The sequence below is a fragment of the Propithecus coquereli genome, unplaced genomic scaffold, assembly GCF_000956105.1.
Source record: "Propithecus coquereli isolate 6110/MARCELLA unplaced genomic scaffold, Pcoq_1.0 Scaffold87, whole genome shotgun sequence".
In the NCBI taxonomy this organism is placed as follows: domain Eukaryota; kingdom Metazoa; phylum Chordata; class Mammalia; order Primates; family Indriidae; genus Propithecus; species Propithecus coquereli.
In genome coordinates, this window is record NW_012154951.1 from 4,715,845 (window position 1) to 4,742,833 (window position 26,989).

General features: G+C 50.0%; 1 protein-coding gene across 1 annotated transcript; it reads left to right on the plus strand.

Moving 5' to 3' along the window:
• The first annotated feature begins 262 nt into the window (after nucleotides 1-262).
• Nucleotides 263-26,038, plus strand: SLC34A2 (solute carrier family 34 (type II sodium/phosphate cotransporter), member 2). The gene is made up of 13 exons (XM_012664206.1): nucleotides 263-321; nucleotides 11,108-11,222; nucleotides 11,319-11,453; nucleotides 12,529-12,657; nucleotides 14,380-14,523; nucleotides 16,029-16,140; nucleotides 17,982-18,177; nucleotides 18,859-18,954; nucleotides 19,718-19,838; nucleotides 20,963-21,130; nucleotides 22,153-22,269; nucleotides 22,366-22,490; nucleotides 23,571-26,038. Exons 2-13 carry the CDS (start codon nucleotides 11,111-11,113, stop codon nucleotides 24,201-24,203), a joined length of 2,088 nt encoding a protein of 695 aa, XP_012519660.1. The 5' UTR covers nucleotides 263-321; nucleotides 11,108-11,110; the 3' UTR covers nucleotides 24,204-26,038.
• Nucleotides 26,039-26,989: the final 951 nt, after the last annotated feature.

Consider the following 26,989-nt stretch of genomic DNA (forward strand, 5'->3'; position numbering starts at 1 on the left):
CAGGATTTGGGGCGGGGCAGGTGCGCGCCAGCCCAGGCCAGGGCGCGCGGGGCGCCGGGCCACTCGGGCCGTGGGGACCCTCAGCTTTCGCCCCGCAGCCCCGCCGGCCCCCGTCTTTCCTCCGCGCAGCGGGCGAGGTCGCGATGGGCTCATTAAGCAGCCAGGTAGGCAGTGCCCCGGCGGCGGCAGGCGGTCCTGGAATGTGCGAGGGGCGTGATGACAGCGGCCGGCGGCCGCTTTGCGCAACACCTTCGCCATATATACCCGCGGCGCCGCGCTCTACCTGGCGCCGCCACTCCGGCACCTGCAGAGGCAGCGCGGGTGAGTATCGCCGCTTCCTCCTCTCCTCGCTCTTTCAAGAACCTTCATTTACTTCTAATGGACTTAATTCCTTTCGATAGCCCTCCATACTGACCTCAAAGAACTTGGCTAGCTTTGGGTTGTAGAAGAGAAAAAAAATAAGTAAATATACCTTTCCCAAATTGTCAGAGTTTTTGCTCTTAAGGGTACTGCTCGTGCTGTTATTACAACTTTTATTTCTACAGTTACTACTGACAGTGTTACTATTCAGCCACACCAGGGGAGTCTGAAATTATAGATGTCTGGAGAGTCCTGGTTTGGAGAGGAAGGCCCAGGTGACAGAAGGTACCACCTAGGAATCAGGACCACTGGGCTCTTTTTTGGCTGGGTCACTAACTAGCAGTCTGACTTCTTGCAGGTCCCTGTGAGCCCCCGGGCTGCAGTTTTTCCCTCTTTACAGAACGGGGAATGGGACCATCTCAGGATCTTTCCTGACTTGAAAATTCTAGGTTTGTTGTGGCTGCCCTGTGATGCGATGCACGATGCACCCCCCACCCCCAGTGTGACTTCCACGTGCTACGGTGCTTGTTTGCAGAGTTGTTTATCTAAGGTGACTAAGAGACAGTCCGAGTTTGCTGTTCCCATCAGGGCAGGTGGTCATCAGCAAAGTCTGGGGAAAATAGAACCTTCAGTTTCTGTTTTCATAGCCAGAGGGTACCAGGGGTTGGTCTGGGGAGATGACTTACGGGGAGAGGTGCACTTGGTGGCTGGGGGGACAGAGCGTCTTCAGGCCAGAAAGAAGGGGGTGCCTGGGGTGGAGTTAATTCAGGTTCCCTGGGGCAGATGTCTGCCCCAGGTGACAGCCACTGTGGTGCGGAGAGTTGGAATGTCTGGTTTTCCTTCTGAGGAGGTGGCTTTCTCAAACATGTTGGTTACCTGGAGGCAGCTTGTGGATTTCAGCACTTAGAATCCCCTCTTCTCCCTGTTTGGGTTCAGCAGGAAATGTCCATGGTAGCCCAAGTTGCTCTGGCCCTTGTTTGTCTTTTTTCCCTTCCCTCTTGGGCTTGCTGTCCTTTCATTTGTTCTGTGTTGGGTGTTCTTGGAAACGCTGTGTCTGTAGAAGAGACCATTGTTTCGGATTAAGACTGAATTGTTATCCCGTGCCAGCTAATAACGATCTTTTCTCTTTTTGTAATTTTGGAATGGGTGGTAAGAAGGGCATGCTTTGTAAAAGGTTTGGACAAATCGCCCCCTCCCCAAAAGCCCTCCCCGAATCACTCAATCATCTCATTGAAACAAGTCCACACTGGTATGAGGATTGGGCATCTGGGTTATTGCTGTTAGACACAAAGTGGACATAAAAATAGCCTGAACTCAATTTAATAAAGAAAACAGCCTCTCAGGATTGGAGTGATTTGGAATAAACTGGATTTTAATACCATTTTCAACCATCTTCCACCCCGCCATGCTCAGCCACACTCCCAGAATGGGGGTGCCAGTGGGGAGCAGTCTGGACCTCCCAGGGAATTAATTCATCTCAGTGGATTAAAAAATGCAAAAGTGCGAAAAGAGGGCCACAAAAAGATTGCAATATGTTTAAGATGTTTATATTTACAAATTTTACCCCTTTAACACCCCCCATACAATGCCAAATAATTGATATAGTTGCAAATTAATTACAGGATTTGTTTTAAAATATCATAAATACAAATTGAAGGTGCATAGTGGGGATGTGGTTTGGTAATAGGTCCCAAGTTTAAAGTGGTAGAATAATTTTTTTTAAAAAAGAACTAATACATTTCATCGAAAGTCTAAACTCTGGCTGAGCATGTGGCTCATGTCTGTAATCCCAGCACTTTGGGAGTTTGAGGCAGGAGGATCCCTTGAAGGCTAGGAGTTCAATACCAGCCTGGACAACATAGCGGGACCCCATATCTACCAAAAAAATGTCTAAACTAAAATCATCTGTCGATGTGAATTCCAGGCCAATTGCATCCTTGTCTCCTCTGTTTCTGGCACTCCTCCCTTCCATCACTACCACCACCATGTCTTTAGGAGATTATTTTTCCTTGTGATGGCTAAAGGAAGTTAAGGAAAAGTAGCTATTGCCCTCTTGGGGAGTTTTTGAAATCTTAGGTCCTTCTTTCAAAGTACAAGAAAATTTCTTGGGCAGACTGAGCATTGGATTCATGAGTTTGAATTGTCTCTGTAGTGTCATGTGACTTTAAGCAATTAATTTCCCCATGCCTCAGTTTCCCCCTTTAGGAGGAAAATGAGGATAATGTTGGTACCAAAGGATAAATACATGAAGTGTTTACATGGATACATAAAGTGCTTAGAAGATTAAATGAGTTAAAGTTTGTGTACAGGACTTACAACAGTGCCTGGCACAAAGCTCTCATTTGGTGGCTACTGTGTGCCAGAAGCTATCCTGTGTGCTGGGATACAGTGGTCATCCTCCCCGTGCTCGGAAGGCCACCACCTGGCTGGAAAGTGTGTGTGTCCCGGTCCCTCCACAGGCCCATTGCCCTGGTCCTCTCCCCACCTCTTCAGGTGGCCTTGGGTTGCTGTTTCTCTGAGCAGGTCCCGGTTGGAGAAGCCCAAACAATGCAAACGTAGGGGTTGGGTGACTGCCAGGTGCCCCTACATTTCCCTGCTTCCTAAGTCCAAGTCCAAGACGAGCCAAGAAGTTTCTTCTCCTTGGCCTTCACATAAGAATAAGAGCTCCTTTTGTCGGTGGGTGCCCGTGTGGTGCAGGAAGTGGAACGAGGGGTCAGGTGCACAGACAGCTCGATTGCAGAGGCCAGTGCAGGGAGCAGGGGAGCAGATGTGTGGTCACTCAGGACCCAGGGGCCTGATCTCCTTCCTGGGTGTTAGGACAAAGATGCCAAATGAATGACTCTTCCCTTCTGTGCTGCTTCTGGCAGGTAGCAAGAATGTGCTGGGGTGTGCCCCGTGGGAAGGCAGGGAGAAGACACAGCAGGCAACAGCTGCATCAGGACTATGGGGATGGGAGAAAGTCTTTGGAAGGGCCGAGGGCTCCGGGGACCCCTGCAGTTCCCAAGCCTCCTCCCCCAGGAAGCAGGTTCAGTGTCTACCTCGCTCCTGGGAAGAGTGGCCTCAGATTTGTGCTACATCCTCTGTACGCCCCGTTCAGCGCCACCTCCCCTGCACAGCTGAAACTCCTAAAAAGGCTTGGGATAGGCTGAATCCAGTCCCTGGTATGCTGAAGCCTTTGTGGGAACCCAGCAACCTATCATTACGGCATTCATGGCTGGCATTCCCAGCCATCGGAATGACTAAGCAGAGTGACCCCTGCAGACAGGCCAACCCGCCAGCTCTCCCAGAAACAGGCGGAGCCCTCACTGAGGCTGGACCCGAGACCCCTTGCTGCCCTGATGTTTTGATGGGGGCTGGAGGATTCTTCCTCCCTTTGTCCCTGGTTGTGAGGTCTATGGAAAAGCGTCTGACTTTGGAACCAGCAGTCCTGGGTCCAAATCCTGACACTATCCCCAGGTAGCCGTGGGACTCCAGGCTAGTTCCTTAATTTCTCTGTGCCTCAGTTTATTTTCCAGTATGCTGGAAGGGAAAATCTCCTCCCTTGTTACAAGATTTAATGAGGTCACAAACCACAGAGAACACTCCCCTATCACAAAACAAATCACAAAACAAACGTTAGCACCTTTCTCTCACAAGCTTCGGATTCCTTTATGGAACAAATATTTACCGAGGGTCTACTACCGTACTGAGCAGCGCACACGAAGAGCTTGTGGTCTAGGGCAAAGCGCAGTGTAGCCATTCGTTGCTCGTGATGCAATGCATTTCCAAAGTTCTGAGTGTTTACTCTGCCAGGTGCTGGGCTCGGGCCTCCCGACACTTATTAGTCAATTAGTCCCCGCGACAGCTCAGTGAGGGAGATGGTTTTGTCCTCATTTTTGAGTTGATGAAGCCGAGGCTCAGAGACTCGGGCCGATGAAGAGCCAGCCCTCGCCCCACTTGCAGCGCTCTCTTGGCACTGTGTGCCAGGCACGGTGGCATGGGCAGAGTCGGCAACTGCAGGGACCTGGAGGAGTCCTTGGATGGTTGCCTAGTCCCAGGGTTGACCGGGGCATTTGCTGCAGGTCTTCCCTTTGTTCCAGAGCTCCCGAGCAATAGCAGCAGTCTCTCCGCAGGGGGACTCTCTCTGTGTCACCCCGCAGAGAGCTGGGGCTTTGCTGGCTGGGAGGCCAGCTGCATGGAGACTGTGCCCGAGCTCTGGAGCGTGGTGGTTGGGCGACAGCCAGGTGCCCTACATTTCCCCACTTCCTAGGTTCCAAGAGCTGTGGGGGCGGAGAGGGTCAGGAAGGGAGTGACTGGCGATTTCAGAGAGCTCTGGGCTGGGTTGGACAGTTCTCCTGTCCCCTGGCTGCCTGCCTGAGAGGGGACCGTGCCCAGTGTGTGAATCCGTGGCTTCGTCTCTTATCTGCCAGTATCAGCACAGGAAACGCCCCACAGGTGACGGTGGTGTGCATGAGTGACCAAAGAATGAAGTACCGAGTCGGGGAAATCAGTGATTGCTTCATCAGGGAAGTGTTTATAAAGAGGAAACTTGTGACAAATGGTTGAAATCGGAACAGGGAAAAGAAAGACTTCCAAGAAGGAGAAAGAGAGCCATTCAGTAGAAATTTGCCTTTGCCTTTTGGTGGCACTAATGGTAAATGAGGCCGTGGCGGTGAATGGAGCCAGCGCAGGCCTAGTGCAGAGTAGGCATTCAAGGCATTATAGCCGGTTGAGTCCCTGGCCACCGTGTCCTCTTCCCTCTTGTACAGTTCGGTGCAAATGGGCGTCCATCCATTGCTTGTAGTATTATTATAAACTACTTGGATGTTGGACCTTGGAGATGTCTGTTTCTGTATTCACTAGACACTTACAGTTCCACCCTTGAAAGAAAATGATTCTCACAAGTCATAGAAATCTAGTCACAGAAAACCTAATTTAAATAATAGGCAAAGAATCATCCTTCTTACATTTTCTGCTGATAGGAGTTTCTCAGACAGGGTGTGTGACGCCCAGATGGCAGTTTTCTAATACCAGCTCCGTGCACCAGATCTTGGCCAGCCCAACTCGTTTTATGGTGATGAGGGACAACCACCTGTCAGTAAGAGCCAGGCTGGAGTTGATTCCCAGTTGACTAGCACAGGCCCAGGGCATTCCTGCAGCGAACCCTTCTGTACGTTGACATCTCCATTAAAAAACAGAAAATGCCTACTGTGCATAGTCTCCAGGGCACTGGAAGAAAAAGCATAAAAGATGGTTCCTGCCCTCTAAGAACTTGAGTTCTAGTTGGGAAGGTAGTATAAATGTGCATAAGAGATAGGAAAACAATCCTAGAATTTAAGATTATAAGAGAAAGAAAGTATTCAGACATCACAATGATATTCAAATTTTTCCTCCAAAATGCCCCCAAAAGGAGAGAGCCAGGTATATGAACCTAGAGTTCTGTGGGTAGCTCTGGACAGCTCATTGAAAGCTCAAAGCAATTTTTTGTGTCCTGTTTTTAAAGTTTTTAATTAATTAATTAATTTTTAAGGACAGTGTCTTACTCTGTGGCCCAGGCTGCAGTGCAGTGGCACAATCAAAGCTCCCTGTAACCCCAGACTCCTGGGCTCAAGCAATCCTCCTGCCTCAGCCTCTTGAGTAGCTGGGACTACAGGTGTGTGCCCTCATGAAAATTTTTAATTTATGTAAATGTTACATTCCATGTCATAATATAGCCATGCTAGTTTTAGTATGATAACTGATAATCACACAAAGTTTACAACGTGCCAGGCACTGTTTTGAGACCTTTCCTTCAAAGGTATTGTGTTCTCATTTTGCATATGGGGAAACTGAGATAGAAAGGCAAAGGAACTAGCCCAAAAGTCACATAGTAAATGACAAAGCTGAGACTTGAACCCAGGCAGCCGTAAACTAAAAAGTCCGGTCTCTTAACCTCTGGAACAGTAGTTCTCAGACCATAAGGGATTTAGCAATGTCTGGAAATATTTTTGATTTTCAAAATGAGGGGTGTGTGGGTGCTTTTGGCCTCTGGCTAGCAGAGGCCAGAGCTGCTGGTCAATATCCTTCAGGGCACAGGACAGTCCCTCACAACACAGAGTTATCCAGCCCCAAATGCCAACGTGCTTAGGTTAAGAAACAACTTGCTCCATGTAAATAACATATCTCAAATGTAAATCATCTCAGTCAAATTACTTAATATTACCTTTCCCCAATTATCTGAGTAAAATCAGTGCTCCGGGAAGACAAGCCATGTGTGTGTCATAGCTGAGGATATTGAGGATAAGGGCTCCAACCTCAATGACGGGTAGAGCTGTGTTTAAAAACTGGCCCTATCACTCACCTACTGGACGACTTCGAAGCAGTTGCTTCATCTCTTTGGGCTCCCGGTTTTCCTGTTTCCAAATTGGTATGATCACAATCCCTTTCTTGCATAAAGATTGAATGACCTAATATACGTCAGGCACCAGCACAGCACCTCGCACTCTTTGATGCTCATGAAATAGTATTTGTTGTTAGAAATCAACTCGACAGTGTCACGGTGTCGTGTGATGGAGGAGTGCCAGGTGAGTCAGGCAGGTAGCACGTGTAGGGGCTTGGAGAAGGGCAGGATCAGAGAGGGCTTAGGCTGAGCCCAGGGGGTGGGTGGAAGGATTCGAGGAAGACCTTGTAAAGGGGGTGCTGCCTGTGTGGCAGAGGTGGGACTCTTGGGGCATTCAGGGTCCCAATTTTAGGGACGTGTGATTGGAGGAGAGGGATCATTTGGGGAGCAGTGAGCTATAAAAGATGGGGAGTCAGATGACATCCGCACTACGGCTATGTGTTAGGAAAGCCAACCTTTGGAGCGACTGGGGCTCCAACCAGTTAAACAGGCTGCTGAGTTAGTCTGGGCGGGAGTTGCTGAGGCCCAGGCAAGGGAGGCGGTACCAGAAACTAGAGATAAGAGAGCCATGAGATGTTCCCAGGTAGAACCAATAGGTTTGGTGCTGCTTGGACTTGGGGACATAAGAAATGACTCCGGGGTTCTGGAACAATGATGGCAGGAAAAACAAACAGGAAAGTACCACGAAGGGAAATGTTTGGGGTGACCAAACAATGAGCTAGGTTTAAGTTAGGGTGAACTTGACTTGATGGCTGTCGTAAATCGCCCATGAGCATGAAGAACAGAGGCCTTGAAGACTGAACGCAGGTCCAGTGCTTGCGTGCTGGTATCTGAGGCAGGAGGTGCCGCTTTGAGACCTGGATCATGGAATCCCCGCTTCTTCCCTCCTGGCTTCTGTGTATAGTGAGTGGGACACTGCCCATCCTCCAGAGTGAAGCACCATCCCCCTTTGCCTAGTATTGAGACTTTAAATCAGAGCCATCTCAGTTTTGATGCTGTTAACACATGACTCACTCCTTTCTGCCATTCATTCATTCATTCACTCAGGTGTGTCCACACGATACATGGCAGGATGGGTCTTCATGTGCTCCAGGTCATGTAGTCACTGAGAGGCAAGCAGAGACTCTGGGGTCAAAGAAACTCTCGAGTCATGGCTGTGGCCTTGGGCCAAGCAGCTTCGCCCCTCCGAGGGTCTCAGCTTTACCATCTGTAAATTGGGAATAACACTAACCCCTCATAGGGTTGCTAAGAGTGGTGATATAAATCAATTCATTTAGAAGATTACTGTTCTAAGCACTTTGTGGAAATTAACCCACTTAAGCTTCCTAGTAACCCAGGGAGGTAGGCGCTGTTAGAAATCTCATTTACTTATGGGAAACTGAGGCAAAGAACAGTCAAGTGACTCACCCAAGGTTACAGTGCGTTAGGGGCAGAGCTGGGGCTTGGGCTCCAACCTCTATGGCAAGTAAAGTCCCCAGCATAGCGCCTGATTGAAATTGAGAGTTCCAAAATTGTTAGTTCTTCTGCTTAAGGATCCCTGTATTGGGACAGTCACAGAGGTAGTCACCCAAGCACATTGGCCCCACCAGTATTCTTTTTAACCTCTGCGCTGTTGCAAACGAAAGGACAGGCGGGCTGGTTCTCCAGCATGGCAGCCTTGATCTGGGGCTGGAGTTTGCCCAGCTCATCCTTGGGCCTCTCCTCCCCAGCCAGCCTGCTCCATACTTCTCCCTGGCCCAGGCCCCGCTGCTCAGCACACCCATCCAGCAGACCTTGAGAACAGCAGCCTTTGCCCCGGCTCTGAAAACCTGGCTTTTCACTGAGCTCACGGGAGGACTCAAACCCCAGGACAGGCACAGCAACTCCAGGAGGAAGGACATTAGGAAACAGCCCTGGCCCTGGAAGCCAGAAAGCACACAGAGGACACCCAGCCCCGCAGCCACTGCGGGAGAGGACTGGATTCAAGCAGACCTGGGTTCAAGGCTCCACCAAGATATGAATCCCCTCGTGCCTGTGTTTCTTCATCTGTATCATGGGGAGAACGATCCACCTCCCTTGACCAGTGGCTGTGGGGCCTCGCATGGCACAGCCGGGCTCCGCTGGCTAGGCGGCTTCCAGCATTTTACTCAGAGAGCCTATTAGGGCCTATTGTGTGCTGAGCGCTTATTAAACTGAAATCAAAGACCTGCTCTGCGACTGCGTCGAAAGCAGTGACTGGAGGACGATCCTGGCCATCACGGAAGCACGCGCCGTGCCCTGCGGCTGTGCGGGGGAGACCACGAAGGCTTCCTAGGGTTTAGCGACTTCGTCAAAGCCCCTTGTGAGGGGGACTCAGAATCAGCCATTTCAACCCCCGGCTTTATCAGTATGAAGAACAGAAACAACATAGCTGTCCCTGAACCACCTCACCTTTGCCGATTTGAGGGGTGAGCTGCATCTTTTTTGAAAGAATCTTTTAAGAATTTGGAAATTTTAGCAGAAAAATATCACCCATAATCCCACCGCCCATTCTGAACCCCACAGAACGTTTCTGGATCTTGTTGAGATAATGCTGTGAATGGGACAAAAAAGTGCGTTTTATTCAGTTTATCTAAAGTATTTTCCTGGGTTTTCACTGAGTGATTGTGACCTTTTTAATGGCCGGCTATTAAACTGCCTAGATATACCATAGTTAGGGTGATCATCTCCCTGTTTTTTAGTCTTTCAACTCTATAAATCATAGCAGCAAATGTCTTTTTGGTCTATATCACATTCGTTTTATCAATAAATATTTATTGTGCATTGTAATGTGCCAGGAGGAGGTCCAGCCCCCGAGGATGTAGTGATGAACAAGACAAAGCCCCCTTTCTTGTAGGGCCTGCATTCTGGTGGGCAGGAAATAGGTTGATTTAAGAAAAAGGGGAAAGGGGTCAGACAGACTCAGTTCTAGGAGGCCCTCTTGGAAGAGGTGATTAGAGAAAGTCCGGTGTTTCTGATGTTCTGAGAGCAAATATTCCCAGATTCCTAATTCCTAGAAGTGGAATTACTGGGTCAAAGATGTATGATAAAAGTAAGGCACTTGAGACATTTCGCCAATTGTTTTCCAGAGCTTCCAGCAGTGCTTATCTCACAACATCTTCTCCAGCATAGCATATCATACTTTAAATTAGTTTTTTTTTTGCTTCTTTGATAATTTATCACTGTTTTAACTTGCATATCTTGGCTTGCTAATGAGGCTGAACTCTTATTTTTTTATTTTTTTTTTTTGAGACAGAGTCTTACTGTGTTGCCTGGGCTAGAGTGCCGTGGCGTCATCTTAGCTCACAGCAACCTCAAACTCCTGGGCTCAAGCGATCCTCCTGCCTCAGCCTCCCGAGTAGCTGGGACTACAGGCATGCGCCACCATGCCTGGCTAGTTTTTTCTATATATTTTTAGTTGTCCAATTAATTTCTTTCTATTTTTAGTAGAGACGGGGTCTCGCTCTTGCTCAGGCTGGTTTCGAACTCCTGAGCTCAAACAATCCACCCACCTCGGCCTCCCAGAGAGCTAGGATTACAGGCGTGAGCCACCGCGCCCAGCCCTCTTATTTTTAATAGGCATTTCAGCCATTTGTGTTTATTTTTCTGGGAATTGCTTGTTCCAGTCCTGTGGCCTGCTTTGTCTCGTGTGTGTCTGAGCACAAGCACTGCCAGAACTGGACTGTCAAGTGTGTCCAGAGCCACGTAACTGAGAAAGGCTTTGTGGAGAAAATGGGTTATAAGGAGATCTTTACGGCAGGCTGGAAAGAATGTGGTTCTAACAAAGGGTCATTAATCCAGGCAGCATGGCACAGCAATAATTGCTACTATTTATGGGATGCCTGCTTGATGGCAGTCACTTTCCAGACCTTTAATCTCACCATTAATCTCACGTCACCTTTAATCTCATAACCCTGCGAGGTATTGTACAAAGAATTTTTGCCTTTTTATAGATGGGAAACTGACCCTTTATGCTCAGGCCTACACACACACCCACTCAGAAGTAGCACTGCCCGATTTTAAACCAGGTCCAGTGAGTCATGCTTTTTACACAACAGCCCGGTGGTAGGTAAAGCAGGTAGGATGCATACGAGCATATGTATTAAGTCATACATGTACATTGAGGCCACTGGAGGAGGTTTTGCGTACATTTGCAGTTGACTTAACTTAGTGGTTTGCTTTAGTGGCAGCTTGGGCGAGTGGTTGAGGGAGAACCTCGGAAGAGTAAAATGTGGCATGCAAGAGTCCACACTCAGGAGGCGTAGGCATGGCACCTTGCCCTCCCTTTCACTCCCTGAGCAGAAGCTTTGCAACCCAAGCTTCTCCCTCTTACGGCAACTGGGCGCAGCTTCTTTCCATGGCTGCTGCTTTAAGCTGCTTTCCCCTCCACAGAACATGGCTCCTTGGCCTGAGTTGGAAAACGCTCAGCCCAATCCCAATGAGTACATCGAAGAGGCCGCCGGTCAGCAGCCCCCCACCGATGACAAAGGCAAAGAGATCGACAAAAGTAAGTGCCGCTCGCCTGGTCCTAGTCCCACCTTGCTCAAAGACCCGGGGAGGCTCAGGTCTGCTTCTTCATGGCCTCTGTTGCTTGTTTGGGCAGATGACACCAAGACCCCAGTCACCAAGATCGAACTTCTGCCATCCTACTCCACGGCGACGCTGATAGAGGAGCCCACAGAGGTGGATGACCCCTGGGACCTGCCTGCGCTTCGGGACACTGGGATCAAGTGGTCAGGTAAAAGTGCGGCCATCCAGGGCAGGTGGGAGGGGATCTGCCTGTCCTCCATATCACCTCCTTCCTGTCACCCCGGGACACCCCTAGTCATCCTGGTGAGGGATGCCCGCCCCCATCTTTGAGGTTTAGAGTCACAGAACAATGTAGTGACTGGGGACTCTTTTGTCCTTTCTTTCACCAAATGCACCAGCTGGGGTTATAACCAGGCAGACCGGGTTCCAGCTGGGGTTATAACCAGGCAGACCGGGTTCCAGGTACTGGGGACAGTGCCGTGGATACAGTGGTCAACAGACAAGGCCCCCACTCTCAAAGAGCTCCTCGGAGGGGTCCCCTCACCTAAACACAATGCACAGAACGGCCGGACTGCAGCGAACACTCCGTTCTTTCCCAAGGCTATGTGGGGCACGAGGAATGTCTGTGCACCAGACAGCTAGAAGGGAAAGGAGGTGGGAGGGGAAGAAGAGGGAGGAGGAGAGAACTGTTTTGAAAGTAAGTGGTTCAGGATGATGGAACATGGTAAGAAATAAGAAAAAAAAAAAAGAAAAGAAAAAGAAAAAAAGATGAAAGTAAGTGGAGAAAATAGCAGTCAAGGAGGCAGCATCTCAGGGTGTCTGTGGGCCCGAGCCCTCCGCAAATTGAGGCTGTGATTGCTCCTGTGCAGCCACATTCTAGAAAATGTTCTGTGCTGTTCAGAAGGTGCTTCGGAGAGCCATTATCTCCGACCCTGCACTTAGCAGGTGGCCGGTGCTCTCAACTGCCTCGCTCAGTGGCACTGCGGTTCCGCCGAGCACGGAGCCTCATCTGCTTTTCTGTGTCCCAGACCACATCGAGCCCCTCCTCCCACTTGCAGATCCTTTAGAGACACTTCGCCAGGGGTTTCAGCTAAAACGGGCCACAGCGGTGCCTGCCTTGAGAACCGCAGCAGTGGACGCGTCCGTCTCTGAGCCTCGCTGGATAGAAGAGCTTGCAGCCTCCAGGCCGGGAGGGGAGGTGGGGGGGCTTCTGAGCTCATTGCCAAATCTCCGTGTTTCAGACACTGAAAGCCTTCATGCCTTTTTCTCTGCTTCCTCCACAGAGAGAGACACCAAAGGGAAGATCATCTGTGTCTTCCAAGGGATTGGGAAATTTCTTTTGCTCCTGGGGTTTCTCTACTTGTTCGTGTGCTCCTTGGATGTCCTCAGCAGTGCGTTCCAGCTGGTTGGAGGTAGGGATGAAAGGCATAGGGGTCGGGGGTCGAGGGGTCTTATGATTAAATTTGGTTTGGAGAATAAGTCAGCAAAGCCTTCTCCGGCTGCAGCCTCCTGGAGTGTTTTAGGACCGGAGCCCACCTCGGATCATCTTTTGAAGTCTATGTCTCCCATTTTCTAGATTAACTAATCTATTTTTGAGACAGAGTCTCTCACTCCGTTGCCCTGGGTAGAGTACAGTGGCGTCATCATAGTTCACTGCAACCTCAAACTCCTGGGCTCAAGTGATCCTCCTGCCTCAGCCTCCTGAATAGCTGGGACTACAGGTGTGCACCACCATACCTGGCTAATTTTTCTATTTTTTGTAGAGACAGGGTCTCACTCTCGCTCAGGCTGGTCTAGAACTCCTGACCTCAAGCAATCCTCCCACCTTGGCACTCCCAGAGTGCTAGGATTACAGGTGTGAGCCACCACACCCGATCTGTGTCTCTCATTATATAGAAGAGAAAATGGAGGCCTTGGCTCAGGTGGCCTAGGCCAGGAGCCAGGGCTGGAGCCTATTCCAAGCCATTTGCCCACGCGTGCCACACAGGATGCTGTTTGACATAATGACTTATCTGAAGGCTTTCTGCTGTCTGTGGGCCTCTTCCCAACAGACGGGATTATGGAGTAAGAGAGCACTGTCAAGCCAAAGCAAGTTCAGAAATCAAAGCTGGGTCCTTGCTGGGGGACGGACGGGGGGGAATCTGCATCCATTGCAGTCGCCTACACATCTCTCAGGACTGAGTGTGCCTATGCAGTGAGCAGCCCCAGAAATGAGGTCACCGTGTGTGGTCACTTTTGGACTGCACTGGGTGACCACAGCAATGGGCAGCACTCTGAGTGCCTTCTGAGTGTGAGCTTTTCCAGAGGCCTCTCACAAACACTCCTTCCCAAAGCCTTCCCATTTACAGAGGAGAGGACTGTGGCTCAGAGATCACCAGCTGGCCCTGAGAGTCACAGCTGGGAATTAGCATGGTGGGATTCAGTCTCACATCTGGGTGACACAAAAGTCCATAGATTTCTGCACCCCCTTGGTGCCTCTCTTGAAAACCCATCTTTGTGACCTGGAAGAGTTGGGGAGAGAGTAGGTGTTCCTGGTGGGGCATGAGGGGCAAACTGACTTCCTGGACACTGCGTCTGGACCTCCTGGTCCACGGCAGTGTCAGCAAGGGACTTTGTTCCCCAACCATCTCAGACAAGTCATGTCTGTTCTCTGGGCCTCGGTCTTCTTTATGAACAGATTGGAGACAGATGGATGGTCTCAGAGTCTGGGTCTTGGGCTGGGGGGATGGAGAAGATTCACTGTTGGAGGATAAATCTTCTGAATTGGGAATATATCCCAGAGGCAGAGGAATTAGGACATCAAGTGGCTCACTGGCACCCCCTGGGCCCAGAACAGAGTTGAGGCCAGGTTCATGGTCTCAGAAGGCTGGAGAAGGGCTTGCTGATGTGGGGAGAGGTTGAAGGAGGGGAGGGTGCAGGGCAAAGGGGCAAGAGGAGCCAGGGGCTGATGGTGGGCAGGGGAGGAGATCAGAGAGGCCACGCTGGGCAGAAGCACGAGGAAGCACAGTCCCATAGGCAGCAGCAGGACGGGGGCCGGGCTCCCCAGCCTGCAGCCAGCTAGTCTCGATGGGGCTTCTGTTTCCTCAGCTCCCACCTGACCTCCCAAGTTACGTGGCCATCGGTTTGTTTTTCAGGAAAGGTGGCCGGACAGTTCTTTAGCAACAACTCTGTCATGTCCAACCCTGTGGCGGGGCTGGTGATTGGGGTGTTGGTGACCGTCCTGGTGCAGAGCTCCAGCACCTCCACGTCCATCATCGTCAGCATGGTGGCCTCCTCGCGTGAGTCCGAATTCACTCTGATATGCCCGCTGTCTTCCTATCTGGCCCAGCTACATCGTGCTCCACTCTGGACCCCAGGCAGCTTCCGGTTTCCATCTGGCTGGATCTGGAAATGGACCCCGATGCTTGAGGACTCAGTTCTGAATCCTCTGGCACTGTGCTGTCCAGCCTAGTACCCAGTGGCCATATGTGGCTATTTAATTTTATTGAACCTTAATTGATTTAAATTTAAAATATAAAATTCAGTCCCCCAGTTTCACTAGCTGCATTCCCAGGGCTCAAGGGCCACATGTGGCTGGCAGCTACTGCATTGTCCAGTGTAGACAGAGAACAATTGCATCATTGCAGGAAGGTCTCTGGGACAGGGCCACTCAGTATGAAGAATAAAGACGTCTAATCATGTAGCACATGGGCTTGGGGACAACAGAGTTTGGAGAAGTAGCACTCAGATTTGTACCTGCCTGGTCCTTGCTCCAGCTAAGTTGGGATAGACCCTCTGAGGTGAACCAGTTTGAACTGAATATTTTTCAACCCAAACCAACATTTTTTTTTTTTTTTTTGAGACAGAGTCTCACTGTGTTTCCCGGGCTAGAGTGAGTGCCATGGCGTCAGCCTAGCTCACAGCAACCTCAAACTCCTGGGCTCAAGCGATCCTCCTGCCTCAGCCTCCCGAGTAGCTGGGATTACAGGCATGCGCCACCATGCCCGGCTAATTTTTTCTATATATTTTTAGTTGTCTGATTAATTTCTTTCTATTTTTAGTAGAGACGGGGTCTCGCTCTTGCTCAGGCTGGTTTCGAACTCCTGAGCTCAAACAATCCGCCCGCCTCGGCCTCCCAGAGAGCTAGGATTACAGGCGTGAGCCACCGCGCCTGGCCCCAAACCAACATTTTAGCAAAAAGTTAACTAGACTCTTCTGGGTTCAATTAGAAAAAGATATTTCATCTTAAAAATATTTTACTTGCTTATGTCAGAGAATTGTGGCAATATACCAATTTTATTAGCAGAAGAATTATACTGCCTGGAATTGGCCTAATAAATACACAAGTGTTTAATGTCTGGCAGGTAAATGACATTTCCTTAAAGATGAGACTTTGTGCTGTGTACAACTGACCCAACTGTACATGTGAGCCCTGGAACTCATCCACCTAAGTCCTGAAATATTGGCTGCTTCCTGGTCTCCTTCAAGCAGGCCTTACCTCTGTGATAGGGTGAGGAGAGGAATTTAGAGAGGCACTTTTAAACGGAGGCCAGTCAAAAGTGAGGCTTTAAGGGGTCTGTGGATTCCCCGAAATTGCGTGCAGGAATTTTTTTTTGCACACATGCATATTTCTATGGTGACACACCCTAGCTTTTATCACAGTGAGGTGCATGACCCCAGAGAGGATAAGAACTGCTGCTTTAGGGGATTACCAGCATGAATGAGTCCAGCCTGCCTTGGGCCATGTGGGAACGTGGCCAGGCTGCCTCCCTAGACTTGCTAATGGCTCTTTTCCACCCTCTAGTGCTGACCGTGCGGGCTGCCATCCCCATTATCATGGGCGCCAACATTGGGACCTCGATCACCAACACCATCGTGGCGCTCATGCAGGTGGGAGACCGGAACGAGTTCAGAAGGTAGGAGGCTCAGAAACCAGCTTGTGTTCGATCAGGCCCGCCGCGTTTGGCCACGCTGTTGTAAAAGCCTGTAACTAGCTGGTGAGAACGTGCTTGTCACGCTCACTCCGGAGCGCCTAGAACTAGCCACAGGGGATGCAGCTAGGATTGAATCACCTACTTCCCAGTAGATTAAACCCAGCTCCCTGGTCTGCAGAGCAGGGATAATAATGTCTGTCAGCACTGTACTGTCTTCAGGATTAAACACAAGCATGTACGTAGGCGTTTAGCAAAGTGCCTGGCACACAGTCAGAGCTAGAAACTCACCTGTTGGGTGGTGGAGTTGAAACGAAGGCAAGTTAGGGTAGGATTTATTGTTTCGCTTAGCCATAAATAATTACAACTTATTACAACTTTCACTTTTGGCCAGTTCAACCTGCACCATTTTTTTCTTTGTTCTTCACTTACATATCAATAAAAGGCAAAATGTAGTTGTTGTGGATGCATAAAACCCGAAAATAGAGCGGATTGACTATTGGAAACTCTTTCCAAAAAGATTAATGTGAAAATTAGGTACATTTCCTGGCCTCTTCTCTACTATGATGGGCTCCTTCCAGAGTTTATTAAAATACGGAAGCAGTTCCCATCTTGTCTATGTGGTGCGATCGCCCTGCTGCTCAGGCAGACCCCTTACCTTCCTAGAACAATAATTACTCTAATATAAGGCTCTAAAAACATCTTGACAAACTACTAACAAATATTTGTATCATTTTACACGACCTCAGCAGTGTTTGAAAGTGTCTTTAATCGCCCTCTCCAGGAAGAATACAAATACCTTAAAAAATAAATATTCGCTAATGTGATAAGTGAAAATTTATATGATAAGTAAATACATTGCAATTGTCTTTTATTACTAGTGAAGTTAAGCATTTCCCCACTTGTTTATTAGCTTTTATCTGTTCACATCCCACATTCTGTTTGGTTTAGGGTGTCTTTTGACATGCAGATTTTTTAAAAGGAAACCCTTTTCGTTGGGGGTGGGGGGGAATGTCAAACAGAGTTTCTTAATCTGGAGATAGGATGTACCTGAGGAGGAATCTTTAGACCTCCTCAGATAGATGCAAAATGTGGTATGTATTAGCCTTGTTTCCTGTGGAGACTATTCATGTATTTCATCAGACTCTCGAGATCTTAAAGAAAAGGTTAACAATTCATTTGCATAGAGGGCTTTGATGGTTACCTTCATACAGATCCCCACCCATCCAAAGGAAGGTTGCCTTCAATACACGTGATTCAAAAGTAGTCTTTTTTCTTTTTCTTTTTTTTTTTTTTTGAGACAGGGTGTTGCTCTGTCCCGTGGGCTAGAGTGCAGTGGCATCATAGCTCACTGCAACCTCAAACTCAAGTGATCCTCCTGCTTCAGCCTCCTGTGTAGCTATGACACTATGCTCAGCTAATTTTTATTTTGGTAGTGACAGGGTCTCACTATGCTGCCCAGGCTGATCTGGAATTCCTGGCCTCAAGCGATCCTCCCACCTCTGTCTCCCAAAGCACTGGGGTTACAGGCATGCACCACCCTGCCCAACCCAAGAGATGCAATTCTTCGAAACAACAGTTGCTGAGCTAATTATTCCAGCCATAACCTGCTTGTTCCCCTCAGGTTCCGCATCTGTCGAATGAGAATAGTGATGGCACCCACTTTGGGGATTGCTGTGAGAAAACAAAGATGAGGAGATCGTACATATGTGTGCCCGCATGGCTGACCCTAGCAGATGGTGGTAGATGACACAAATAATGATCCACCTCCACTGGTGCCCACGCACTTGCTGACTAACCTGGCTGTTGGGGTCCCCTCGCTGCAGGGCTTTTGCGGGAGCCACCGTCCACGACTTCTTCAACTGGCTCTCCGTGTTCGTGCTCTTGCCCCTGGAGGCTGCCACCCATTACCTGGAGATCCTGACCAACCTCGTGGTGGAGACCTTCCACTTCAAGAATGGAGAAGATGCCCCAGCGCTTCTGAAAGTCATCACAGATCCCTTCACAAAGCTCATTATCCAGGTACCCCGGCTCCTTCAGAGAGGGAAAGGCACCAACTTCCTACCCGCTCCATCTCGCACCCCTCTGAGCTGACAGAGGTAGACACGGTCTATAGACACTACTCTGTGCAAGGGAGCAGACCTTTAGGGACACTTGGCAGTGTAACTGGCCTTGTTTCCTTGACTCCCGTGATGGGTCTTTCTATTGGGATGGGGGTGCTTCTTACAACTGGACCCTTGGGGCCACTTTGTTCCCACTACTGTCCTCAACACCGGGGTGCTTACTCATGATCAAGTGTTACCCTGCTCCTGGCCAACAGGAAGGACACTTCCCTTTCCTGCCAGGAGCCATCTCAGCAACCTGCTCACTGGGCCTGTCTGCATGATCAATGAAAGGAGGCTTTGTGGATGGTGCCTTGGGGACCTTGTGCGTTCACTTTTACCTTCTGGTTTTCTGTCATTCAGTCATCCAGCAAATATCTTCTGCCTGCTTCCTAGATAGCAATGCCTGTGTTCATACGATCGTTCATTCATTTATCATGCACCTGTTAAGGTCTGGGTACCGTGCTCCACCGTGGGAGTGCAGACGGAGTGGGTCCCACTTCACCTTTGCAGGAGCCCCTCTCACCCCAACCCCCTGCATCTCTGTCCCAAATGAGTTCTGAGGACACATTGACTGTTTTCTGTCTGTTGCTTTCCTCAGCTGGATAAAAAAGTTATCAACCAAATTGCAATGAATGATGAAGCAGCCAAAAACAAGAGTCTGATCAAGATATGGTGCAAAACTTTTACCAACGTGGTGAGTGTCCAAGAATATTGGTGTGCAGGTAAACCCTGGCATCCGAACTCTAAGCAAAATCTTGCATTCAAGGTGAGCGAATAAGAAGTCAAGGGAAAGAAAAATGGGTGGCCCCTGAAAAATCAAAACTGGCCAGTGAGATTCCTTTAGGAAATGAGTCCTTGAATGCTGGATATGCTTAAACAGTAGGACAGACAGAGTCCCCTTGCTCCATTCCACCCTGTGGAGACATCGTTCCTGCCTTATCCTGTTTCCACATCTCTTGGAGAAGGCTATTCCTGGCTGCCTCTCTGCTCCCATTTTTGGAGGGACCCATGGAAATAGTCCATCACACTCTATAAGTGCTGGCAGCAGGTGGTATCTCTCACTTTCCAGACTCTTCCAGAGTGTTCCTCCTTGGAAGGCCCACAGCATCCTGCCCTCTCATATCAGGGAACCTAGCCAGCTCTTCTGCACTGGGGCTGGAGCTCACCCTTCCTTCTAGGGTGCATGCATATTTTTGGTTTTTGTGGAGTACTGCAGACTAAGAGACTAAATATAAAAATTAGATGTTTTTGAATAGTGAAGACTGATTTTGTTTGTCCCAGTTGTTTTAAGAGCTTTCTAATAAAGATGAATAACAAGTCCCCAGAGAGAAAGGAAACATTATGGATGGAGCCACTGCATGTATCAATGTGTATGGTATCTCCCCCCTGCCCTCCTCCCGTCCCCCTATTTCCCTCTAAAGCCAGTGTTGTGGACATTTGTCATGTTTGTCATCCAGACTCAGATGAATGTCACTGTCCCTTCACCTGAGAACTGTACCTCCCCTTCGCTCTGTTGGATGGATGGTGCCAACACGTGGACCACGAAGAACGTGACCCACACGGAGAACATCGCTAAATGTGAGTGGAACTCACCAGATTGGCCACCGGGGCGGGTGGCTGGGGTGCTGGATGGTGTTTCTTATCTGTGTGGGGCCCCAGTAGTGAAAGAAAGGACAATGAGAGTCACTGAGCACCTACTCTACATCAAGCAAGGAGCAGCACGCTTTCACAGAGACTGAGGGGACAGGCCCCAGGTCCTGTAGGAAGGGGCGGAACAAGGACTTGAAGCCCAGTTGCCCTGGCAACTCCATGCCACCTCAGAACTCAGCACATTCCAGAGTACTCCCTCCATGTGCCTCAGTATCCCTTTCTCAAAAATTCTGGGGAGATGAGAGCCAGATCTGAAGGAAGGTGTGGGACCCATACAGAACAGATACGTTCAACAGATACAGCGAGTCCCTACTGTACGGCAGGCCCCATTCAAGGCACTAGGCTGTGGCACTGAACAAAGCAGTGAGCCTACATGATGCTCTGATTCTTTTAAGAAGCTATAATTTTGCTCCTGGAATCTTTTCCAACCCAGACATCCTTAGTTCTTCTAATTATGCCTTATATATTCTTTTGTATATATCTGCTTCTCTCTCCCTCCCCACTTTCCTGACATTAATTCTGAGCAGTATACCTTGATACTCCAGTTATACTTTACCCAATAGAACTTAACACCTCCCATGTTCTAGGTGTAATGCAACCATTCATATAACCAGGGCTTGCTGGAATTACCATAGGGACACACTAGGACTTTGAAAAACAAGAGATTTGTTTTGGAGTTAGCAATACCCCTTACTCTGACTTGCCCCTCCTACTCCTCAAACACCTTGAAAGTATCATGAAGAAAAAATAGCATGGGCTTTAGAGGTAGAACTGGGCTGGATGCCTGGGTCTGCCCCTGACTAGTTGTGCGATTTTAAGGACCTCACTTCATCATCCAGCCTCATAAGCTCCCACTGGCCAGAACATAGTCTCAGGGGCTATACTTACCTGCAAAGGAGATGGGAAGGCCCATCTTTACTTTGCGCTGCCGTGTGTTGAGCTAATGACCAAGATCTATTAGTAGGAGAGAGAAGGATGTTGGGGAATAAAACCATGATCTGTAGCTGCGGTGACTCCACACCCTCCTGACAAGGTTCTCTATGATCTCTCAGGCCAGCATATCTTTGTGAATTTCAACCTCCCGGATTTTGCTGTGGGCATCATTCTGCTCATACTCTCCCTGCTGGTCCTCTGCGGCTGCCTGGTCATGATTGTCAAGCTCCTGGGCTCAGTGCTCAAAGGGCAGGTCGCCACTGTCATCAAGAAGACTCTCAACACTGGTAGGTGCACTGCCCCCAATTCGGGGCCTCGAGGGATGGTCACTGGGGGTGGGAGGGATCCTTAGATTCCCATCTCACAGGGGCCTCTGCATGGAGTTTCTCTGTCAGATCTGATCAGCTGCAGAAGTTAAGGTGTCGTTCACCCTGGAAGTTTTTCTTGGTGTCCTAAGTGGGATCTGGGGAGCAGTCACAAGCTTCTGCTGCGTGTTGGCAAGGTCCTGAGAAGCAGCCAGCCCAAGACCCGGATTGCCGAGAGTCAGGTTGTCCAAAGTCCTTCCTGACAGGTTGTCTAAATGTCCAGGACTTTCCTGGGTCTGTCAGGACCCCTTAGGAGGGTAACGGGTGTCCATTCTTGTCCGCATTTCCCTTCACTCTATGGAAGACAGTGTGGCTCTGGATAAATATATCAGCATCCTGAGTCACTTAAGGAGACCCCACTGGCCAGGAGCAGCTCCTGCCAAGCATGGCATCCTGGCCCGCCAGAGCACCCCAAGCCAATGATACCAGCACCCTGTGAAACTCAATCAAAACCTGCCTCCTGGGTTGTCTTGAGGGCGAGCTGAGCAACTTTGGGTGCCTGCGGGGTATGCCGCACTGATGTGGTGCCGGTGGGACGGAGGGCTGTGTTGGTAGGGTTGTTCCAAGCTGCTTTGTTTTCTCGATGCTCATTAAGGTGGAACGAAAGCGCAGCGATGGGAGACCAGAGCAAGGGAGGAAGTGAGGGCTAAGTACTCTTAGCGCTTTGTGGGAGAGCGGGCTCCCTGTTTCTAACCTGACCTCCAGGGAATCTGCACTTCTGTCTTCCTAACACTCACCCACATCCTTGGTTTCACCATCTGGATATGCAGGAGGAAAGACTGGATTCTAAAATTCCAATCTGCAATCTCAGACCACGTATGGAGTGGGGAGGTGTCTACACAACCTCACGCTCTATCTAGCCCAGCCCCAGTCCTGAGGTCCTCTGGAGGTGCCAGCTGCACCTCCCCAGAGGCACTGAGATCCCTTCTCCTTTTGTCTTCCAGATTTCCCCTTTCCCTTTGCCTGGGTGACTGGCTACCTGGCCATCATCGTGGGGGCAGGCATGACCTTCATCGTGCAGAGCAGCTCTGTGTTCACGTCTGCCATGACCCCGCTGATTGGTGAGTTTCTTCTCCCCGCCTTCATCCTCTGGCATCCATTGCCATTTCTTGTCAGCCCCCGGGGCTGATGCCGTGTGTCGTGTGTTTTCCCTGCAGGTATCGGTGTGATAAGCATTGAGAGGGCGTATCCACTCACGCTGGGCTCTAACATCGGCACCACCACCACCGCCATCCTGGCTGCCTTGGCCAGCCCAGGCAACACGTTGAGGAGTTCACTCCAGGTCAGGACGTGCTGCACGGGGCAGGGGCTCTCTGTGCATGGGAACCAACCCCATCAGTGGTCTTGCAAACCAGTTTCTAACAAGAGCCAGCCATTTCCCTGTCATGTCCAAAAGGTGGAACTAAGATGTGGAGGAGAAGCCACAGGGAGACAGATTTGAGCAGCTCCATATGAGAACAGTCAAAGCCATTACTCCTGAGGGAGGCAGTTAGACCTGCACACTGGCTGTTGCTTAACAAAGGTGGGGTGGTCACTTGATAGGGACGCAGAAAGAGAATATAGGAAGCGCAGACACCACCTGCCATCTTCTCACCACTCCCTTGGGGGGCTCTGCCTGGGTAGCAGGCAGAGGTCACCTGTGCCATGGGCCTGGCCTTTCAAAAAGAATCAGGGGGACCTGCCTTGCCCGGCTCAACAAGGCTACTTTGGATAGGACCTTTGGGATTTGAATCCTTATCCCACCATCCGTACACCAAGGGGCCTTCGACGAGTGACCGAACCTCCACATCAATTCCGGGATTTGAATCGCACCCCTACCACCTCCACCTGTGTGACTTTGGGGAACTAGCCTAACCACACGGTGACCCCATCCTCTCATATGTCAAGGAATGAGGGTCACCACTTCGTAGGGTGTTTTTGAGGATTGAAATAATTCACATAAAGTACACTGCATGTAGCAAACACTCTAGACATACTTGCTGCTGCTTTTTTAGTAGCTGGAACCATCCTTCCCTTCTCGCTACGCTTTTTAGAATGGACCATTGAGCCAAGGAAGCAGTGACCCTATAAGCTTTTCTTTCTGCTGCACCTGCTCTTAATGGCTCCGCCAAGGCCCTGGGCAGCAGTGGGCTGCCTTGTTAGACTGGGCCTAAAGGATGGCGGGCCCTTGAACGCTGAGCTGGGATTCAGCCCGCTCTCCCCCTGCCCTCCTGCCCCCCTCCTAGACACCTAGTAGGTCCTCAGGGAATGCAGGTCCCCTGGGCTGAGCCATAAAGACCCAGAAGGGCCGTGGCTGGCCTGACCCCCGCCCCGCCTCAGCCCAGGCAACAGACCCTGACCCGCCCACCCTCTTGCCTTGCAGATCGCGCTGTGCCACTTTTTCTTCAACATCTCGGGCATCTTGCTGTGGTACCCCATCCCGTTCACCCGCCTGCCCATCCGCCTGGCCAAAGGCCTGGGCAACATCTCCGCAAAGTACCGCTGGTTCGCCGTCTTCTACCTGATCTTCTTCTTCTTCCTGACGCCGCTGTCGGTGTTCGGCCTCTCGCTGGCCGGCTGGCCGGTGCTGGTGGGCGTGGGGGTGCCCATCCTCTTCATCATCCTCCTGGTGGTGTGCCTCAGGCTCCTGCAGTCCCGCTGCCCCCGCATCCTGCCCAAGAAGCTCCAGAACTGGAACTTCCTGCCCCTGTGGATGCACTCGCTGAAGCCCTGGGACAACCTCGTCTCCGCGGTCACCAGCCTCTGCCAGAGGCGCTGCTGCTGCTGCTGCCGCGTGTGCTGCCGCGTGTGCTGCCTGATGTGTGGCTGTTGCAAGTGCTGCCGCTGCTGCAAGTGCTGCGAGGACCTGGAGGAGGGGCGGGAGGCGCAGGGCATCCCCATCAAGGTCCCCAAGGCCTTTGATAACATAGCCATGAGCAGAGAGGCCCAGGAAGAGGTCAAGGCCCAAGCCAATGCCCCCGGCCCAAAGGTCCTCTCCAGCAGCACCGCCTTGTAGGGGCGGCCCAGGGGTGGGGGAAGGACCTCGGGTCCCGCAAGCTCTGCTCCCTCCCCATCTGTGCACCTTCCACCACCTCCAGGAGATCTGGTCCCCATTAAGAGGAGTTGGCACCAGTCCCAACTCATTCCTGTTGGCCCAGTATATCAGCCCGCAGGTCAGTTTTATCTCAGCCTCTAGTCCCTTGGCTTTCCACTCCCAGGAGGGCAGACAAGACTGAAGGAGAATTAGAAAGCGAACCCGGCTGGACAGATGATCACGTCTGCTCCTGCACATAACTGGGTTGGTTCACAGGACCTGTTTTTCACACTTAAACCACCCTCTTCAGAAAGAAAAGGCCCAAGGGAGGAATGTATGGAAGGTTCTCAAAGATGGATATATGGGTATGTATGTGGGTATGCGCACACAGCTCAGGCAGCTCTCTCTTTTTATCAAAGTCTGGCTTCAACCAACAGTGGCTGCCCCCAACATCCTTGCCCCAGATCGGCCTGGGTTAGGGAACATAGTGTAATTGTTTGGAAACTTGGATACCACAGGTGTGGGCCTTTCTCACTTCCCAGTGCCCTCCAATTCCCTGTCAGGGTTTCTTACCTGGGCAGGTGTATTAGTCCAAGCAATTCACCTGCACTGTCTGTCCTCAGGTTTCCAGGATAGAAGCCACACCTGAGCTACAGAGAGAGGCTCAGGATCCACTTTGGCTCACGTGTTGTCTTCCTAAGAGAGAGAAGATGATCCTGTTCCTGAGCTGGACAGATGGAGGACAGGGGCAGGGAACGGTTCGCATTTGGGGGAGACTGTTATCTGCCCAAAGAGCCCCAGGTTCTTCTTAATTTGGCTAATATAGAAGCCATATTGACTGAGCTTGCTTGGTCAGGTCAGAGTCATCTTGTCGGAGCTTTTAGGATAAGATATGCAAGTTCTCTAGGCCCCTCCCAGGCACTGCTCACCTGGAATCGCGGAAGGGTTCCACATCCCCCTCTGCCTCCTCTCTTTCCCTGCAACACGACTTTCTAGGTCAGACATAGTGGGCGACTTCCTTCCTTCCCTTCACCCATCCACTGGAATCTCTTTCCAAACATTTTTCTGTTTTCCCGTAGAAGAGCTTTGGCTTTCTGCCCTTTCCATGCCTGTAAAGCTCCAGACTCTTCTCAGGGGGAGGAAGCCAGGGCCGGTGGCCTGCCCAGGAACCTGCCAGTGTAATCGGGTGTGCATGCCTGCGAGTCAAAGGGGTGTGCTTCTGCTCATCCCAGATGCCTTCTCTGTGCCTTCTAGAGCCCCCTGTCTTAGTCACACCACTGCTACTGACCCCCAATCATCCCAATTCCCTCCAGCCAGGGCCAGCAGCTTCTACCATATCGAGGACAGGGCAGTCAGTGCCACCGTGCTCCATGACCCCGTCCCTGTCCCCTCTGGCCTCTCTTGCCAGCTTCCCCCATCTTAACAGGTTGGGACACCAGACTGAGCCCTCCCTGGACAGCCCCCCCATGTAGATACCATTTCCCAAACAGAGCCATTTATACTTTATATTTATAGTCACGCACCTGTACAGCATTTTATCTAAGTTATATAGTAAATGATCAGGTGATTTGTGCTTATAGTGCTGTCATTTGGAAATAAGTCAGGGTTCTTCTATGAAATGTAAAGGAAGACCACCTTTGTATATTTTGTAATACTGCCTTTAAATGCACCTCCGTGGCCATGCCCTCACCACACGCTCTGTAAATATGTAAGTTGAACCTGGGCAGAGGCTGTGGCCATCTTTGCACTCCGATGATTTTTACGAATTGAATCCTTGTACTTATGTTGATTGTATTTTTTTACTGGTCATGGGAAGGGAGAAATAAAGATAATCAAACCCCAAAAGGAGTCTGTTGCTTTCAATTACAGGGAAATGGGGGCTTCATTGTGTCTACTTCCTAAAAACTCTTCTCTCACTTAGCAGCACGACCCTTCACCAGGGCCAGCTATGTAATTTGTGGGGCTCTTTGTTCAAAAAGCCGGGGAAAAGTGTCTGTATAGGTAGTAGAAGTGCAAAGCTTTCCTTTCTTTCAGTTTCTCTCTTGACTTGTCAGGGGGAATTTGCTATTGAATGCTGTTCTAAGTAAAGTTAAAATTTAAATTGTTGTTATGAATTTTACATCTCATCTTTATATTTTGCAATGCCAGCTTTAAATGCAAACAAGAGCTTTAAACTCGTAGGTGGAATCATTAAAATTATATAGCTCTTCTTTTGCAGCTTGTATGTGTATTTTGTTCCTACATGAACAGTGGGAACACGGCACAAAACTAATTCAGTTGTTTTGATTTCAATTCTTTTGAGACAGGGTCTCTATCGCCCCGGCCAGAGTGCGGTGGCGTCATCATGGCTCACAGCAACCTCAAACTTCTGGGCTCAAGCGATCCTCCTGCCTCAGCCTCCCAAGTAGCTGGGACTACAGGCACACACCATCATGCCTGGGTCTCGCTCTTGCTCAGCCTAGTCTCGAACTCCTGATCTCAAGCAATCCTGCCTCAGCCTCCCGAAAGTGCTAGGATTACAGGTATGAGCCACCACTCCCAGCCTGATTTCACTTCTTTATGTGTACATTTCACCAATACTCTCTACCTTACTGACGAGTAAAGAACTAAAAGGAAAATAAACCGTATGGATCATTCTTTTTTTCCATATCATCATTCTCAACCTAAGTGGTTGGCTAATAGAGGGAAGTTACGTGAATGAGAAAAGACAGGATAGGGTTCCTTAGAGGGCCTTGATTTTTGGAAGGCCATTGCCTTTTTGCTACATT

What these genes read in the sequence shown, in the direction of transcription:
- SLC34A2 (XM_012664206.1), top strand. Translation starts at nt 11,111, where the DNA reads ATGGCTCCTTGGCCTGAGTTGGAAAACGCTCAGCCCAATCCCAATGAG. An exon ending in CAGCATGGTGGCCTCCTCGC is followed by an intron (nt 14,524 to 16,028) that starts GTGAGTCCGAAT and finishes TCCACCCTCTAG; the next exon opens with TGCTGACCGTGCGGGCTGCC. An exon ending in TGCCATGACCCCGCTGATTG is followed by an intron (nt 22,270 to 22,365) that starts GTGAGTTTCTTC and finishes TTTTCCCTGCAG; the next exon opens with GTATCGGTGTGATAAGCATT.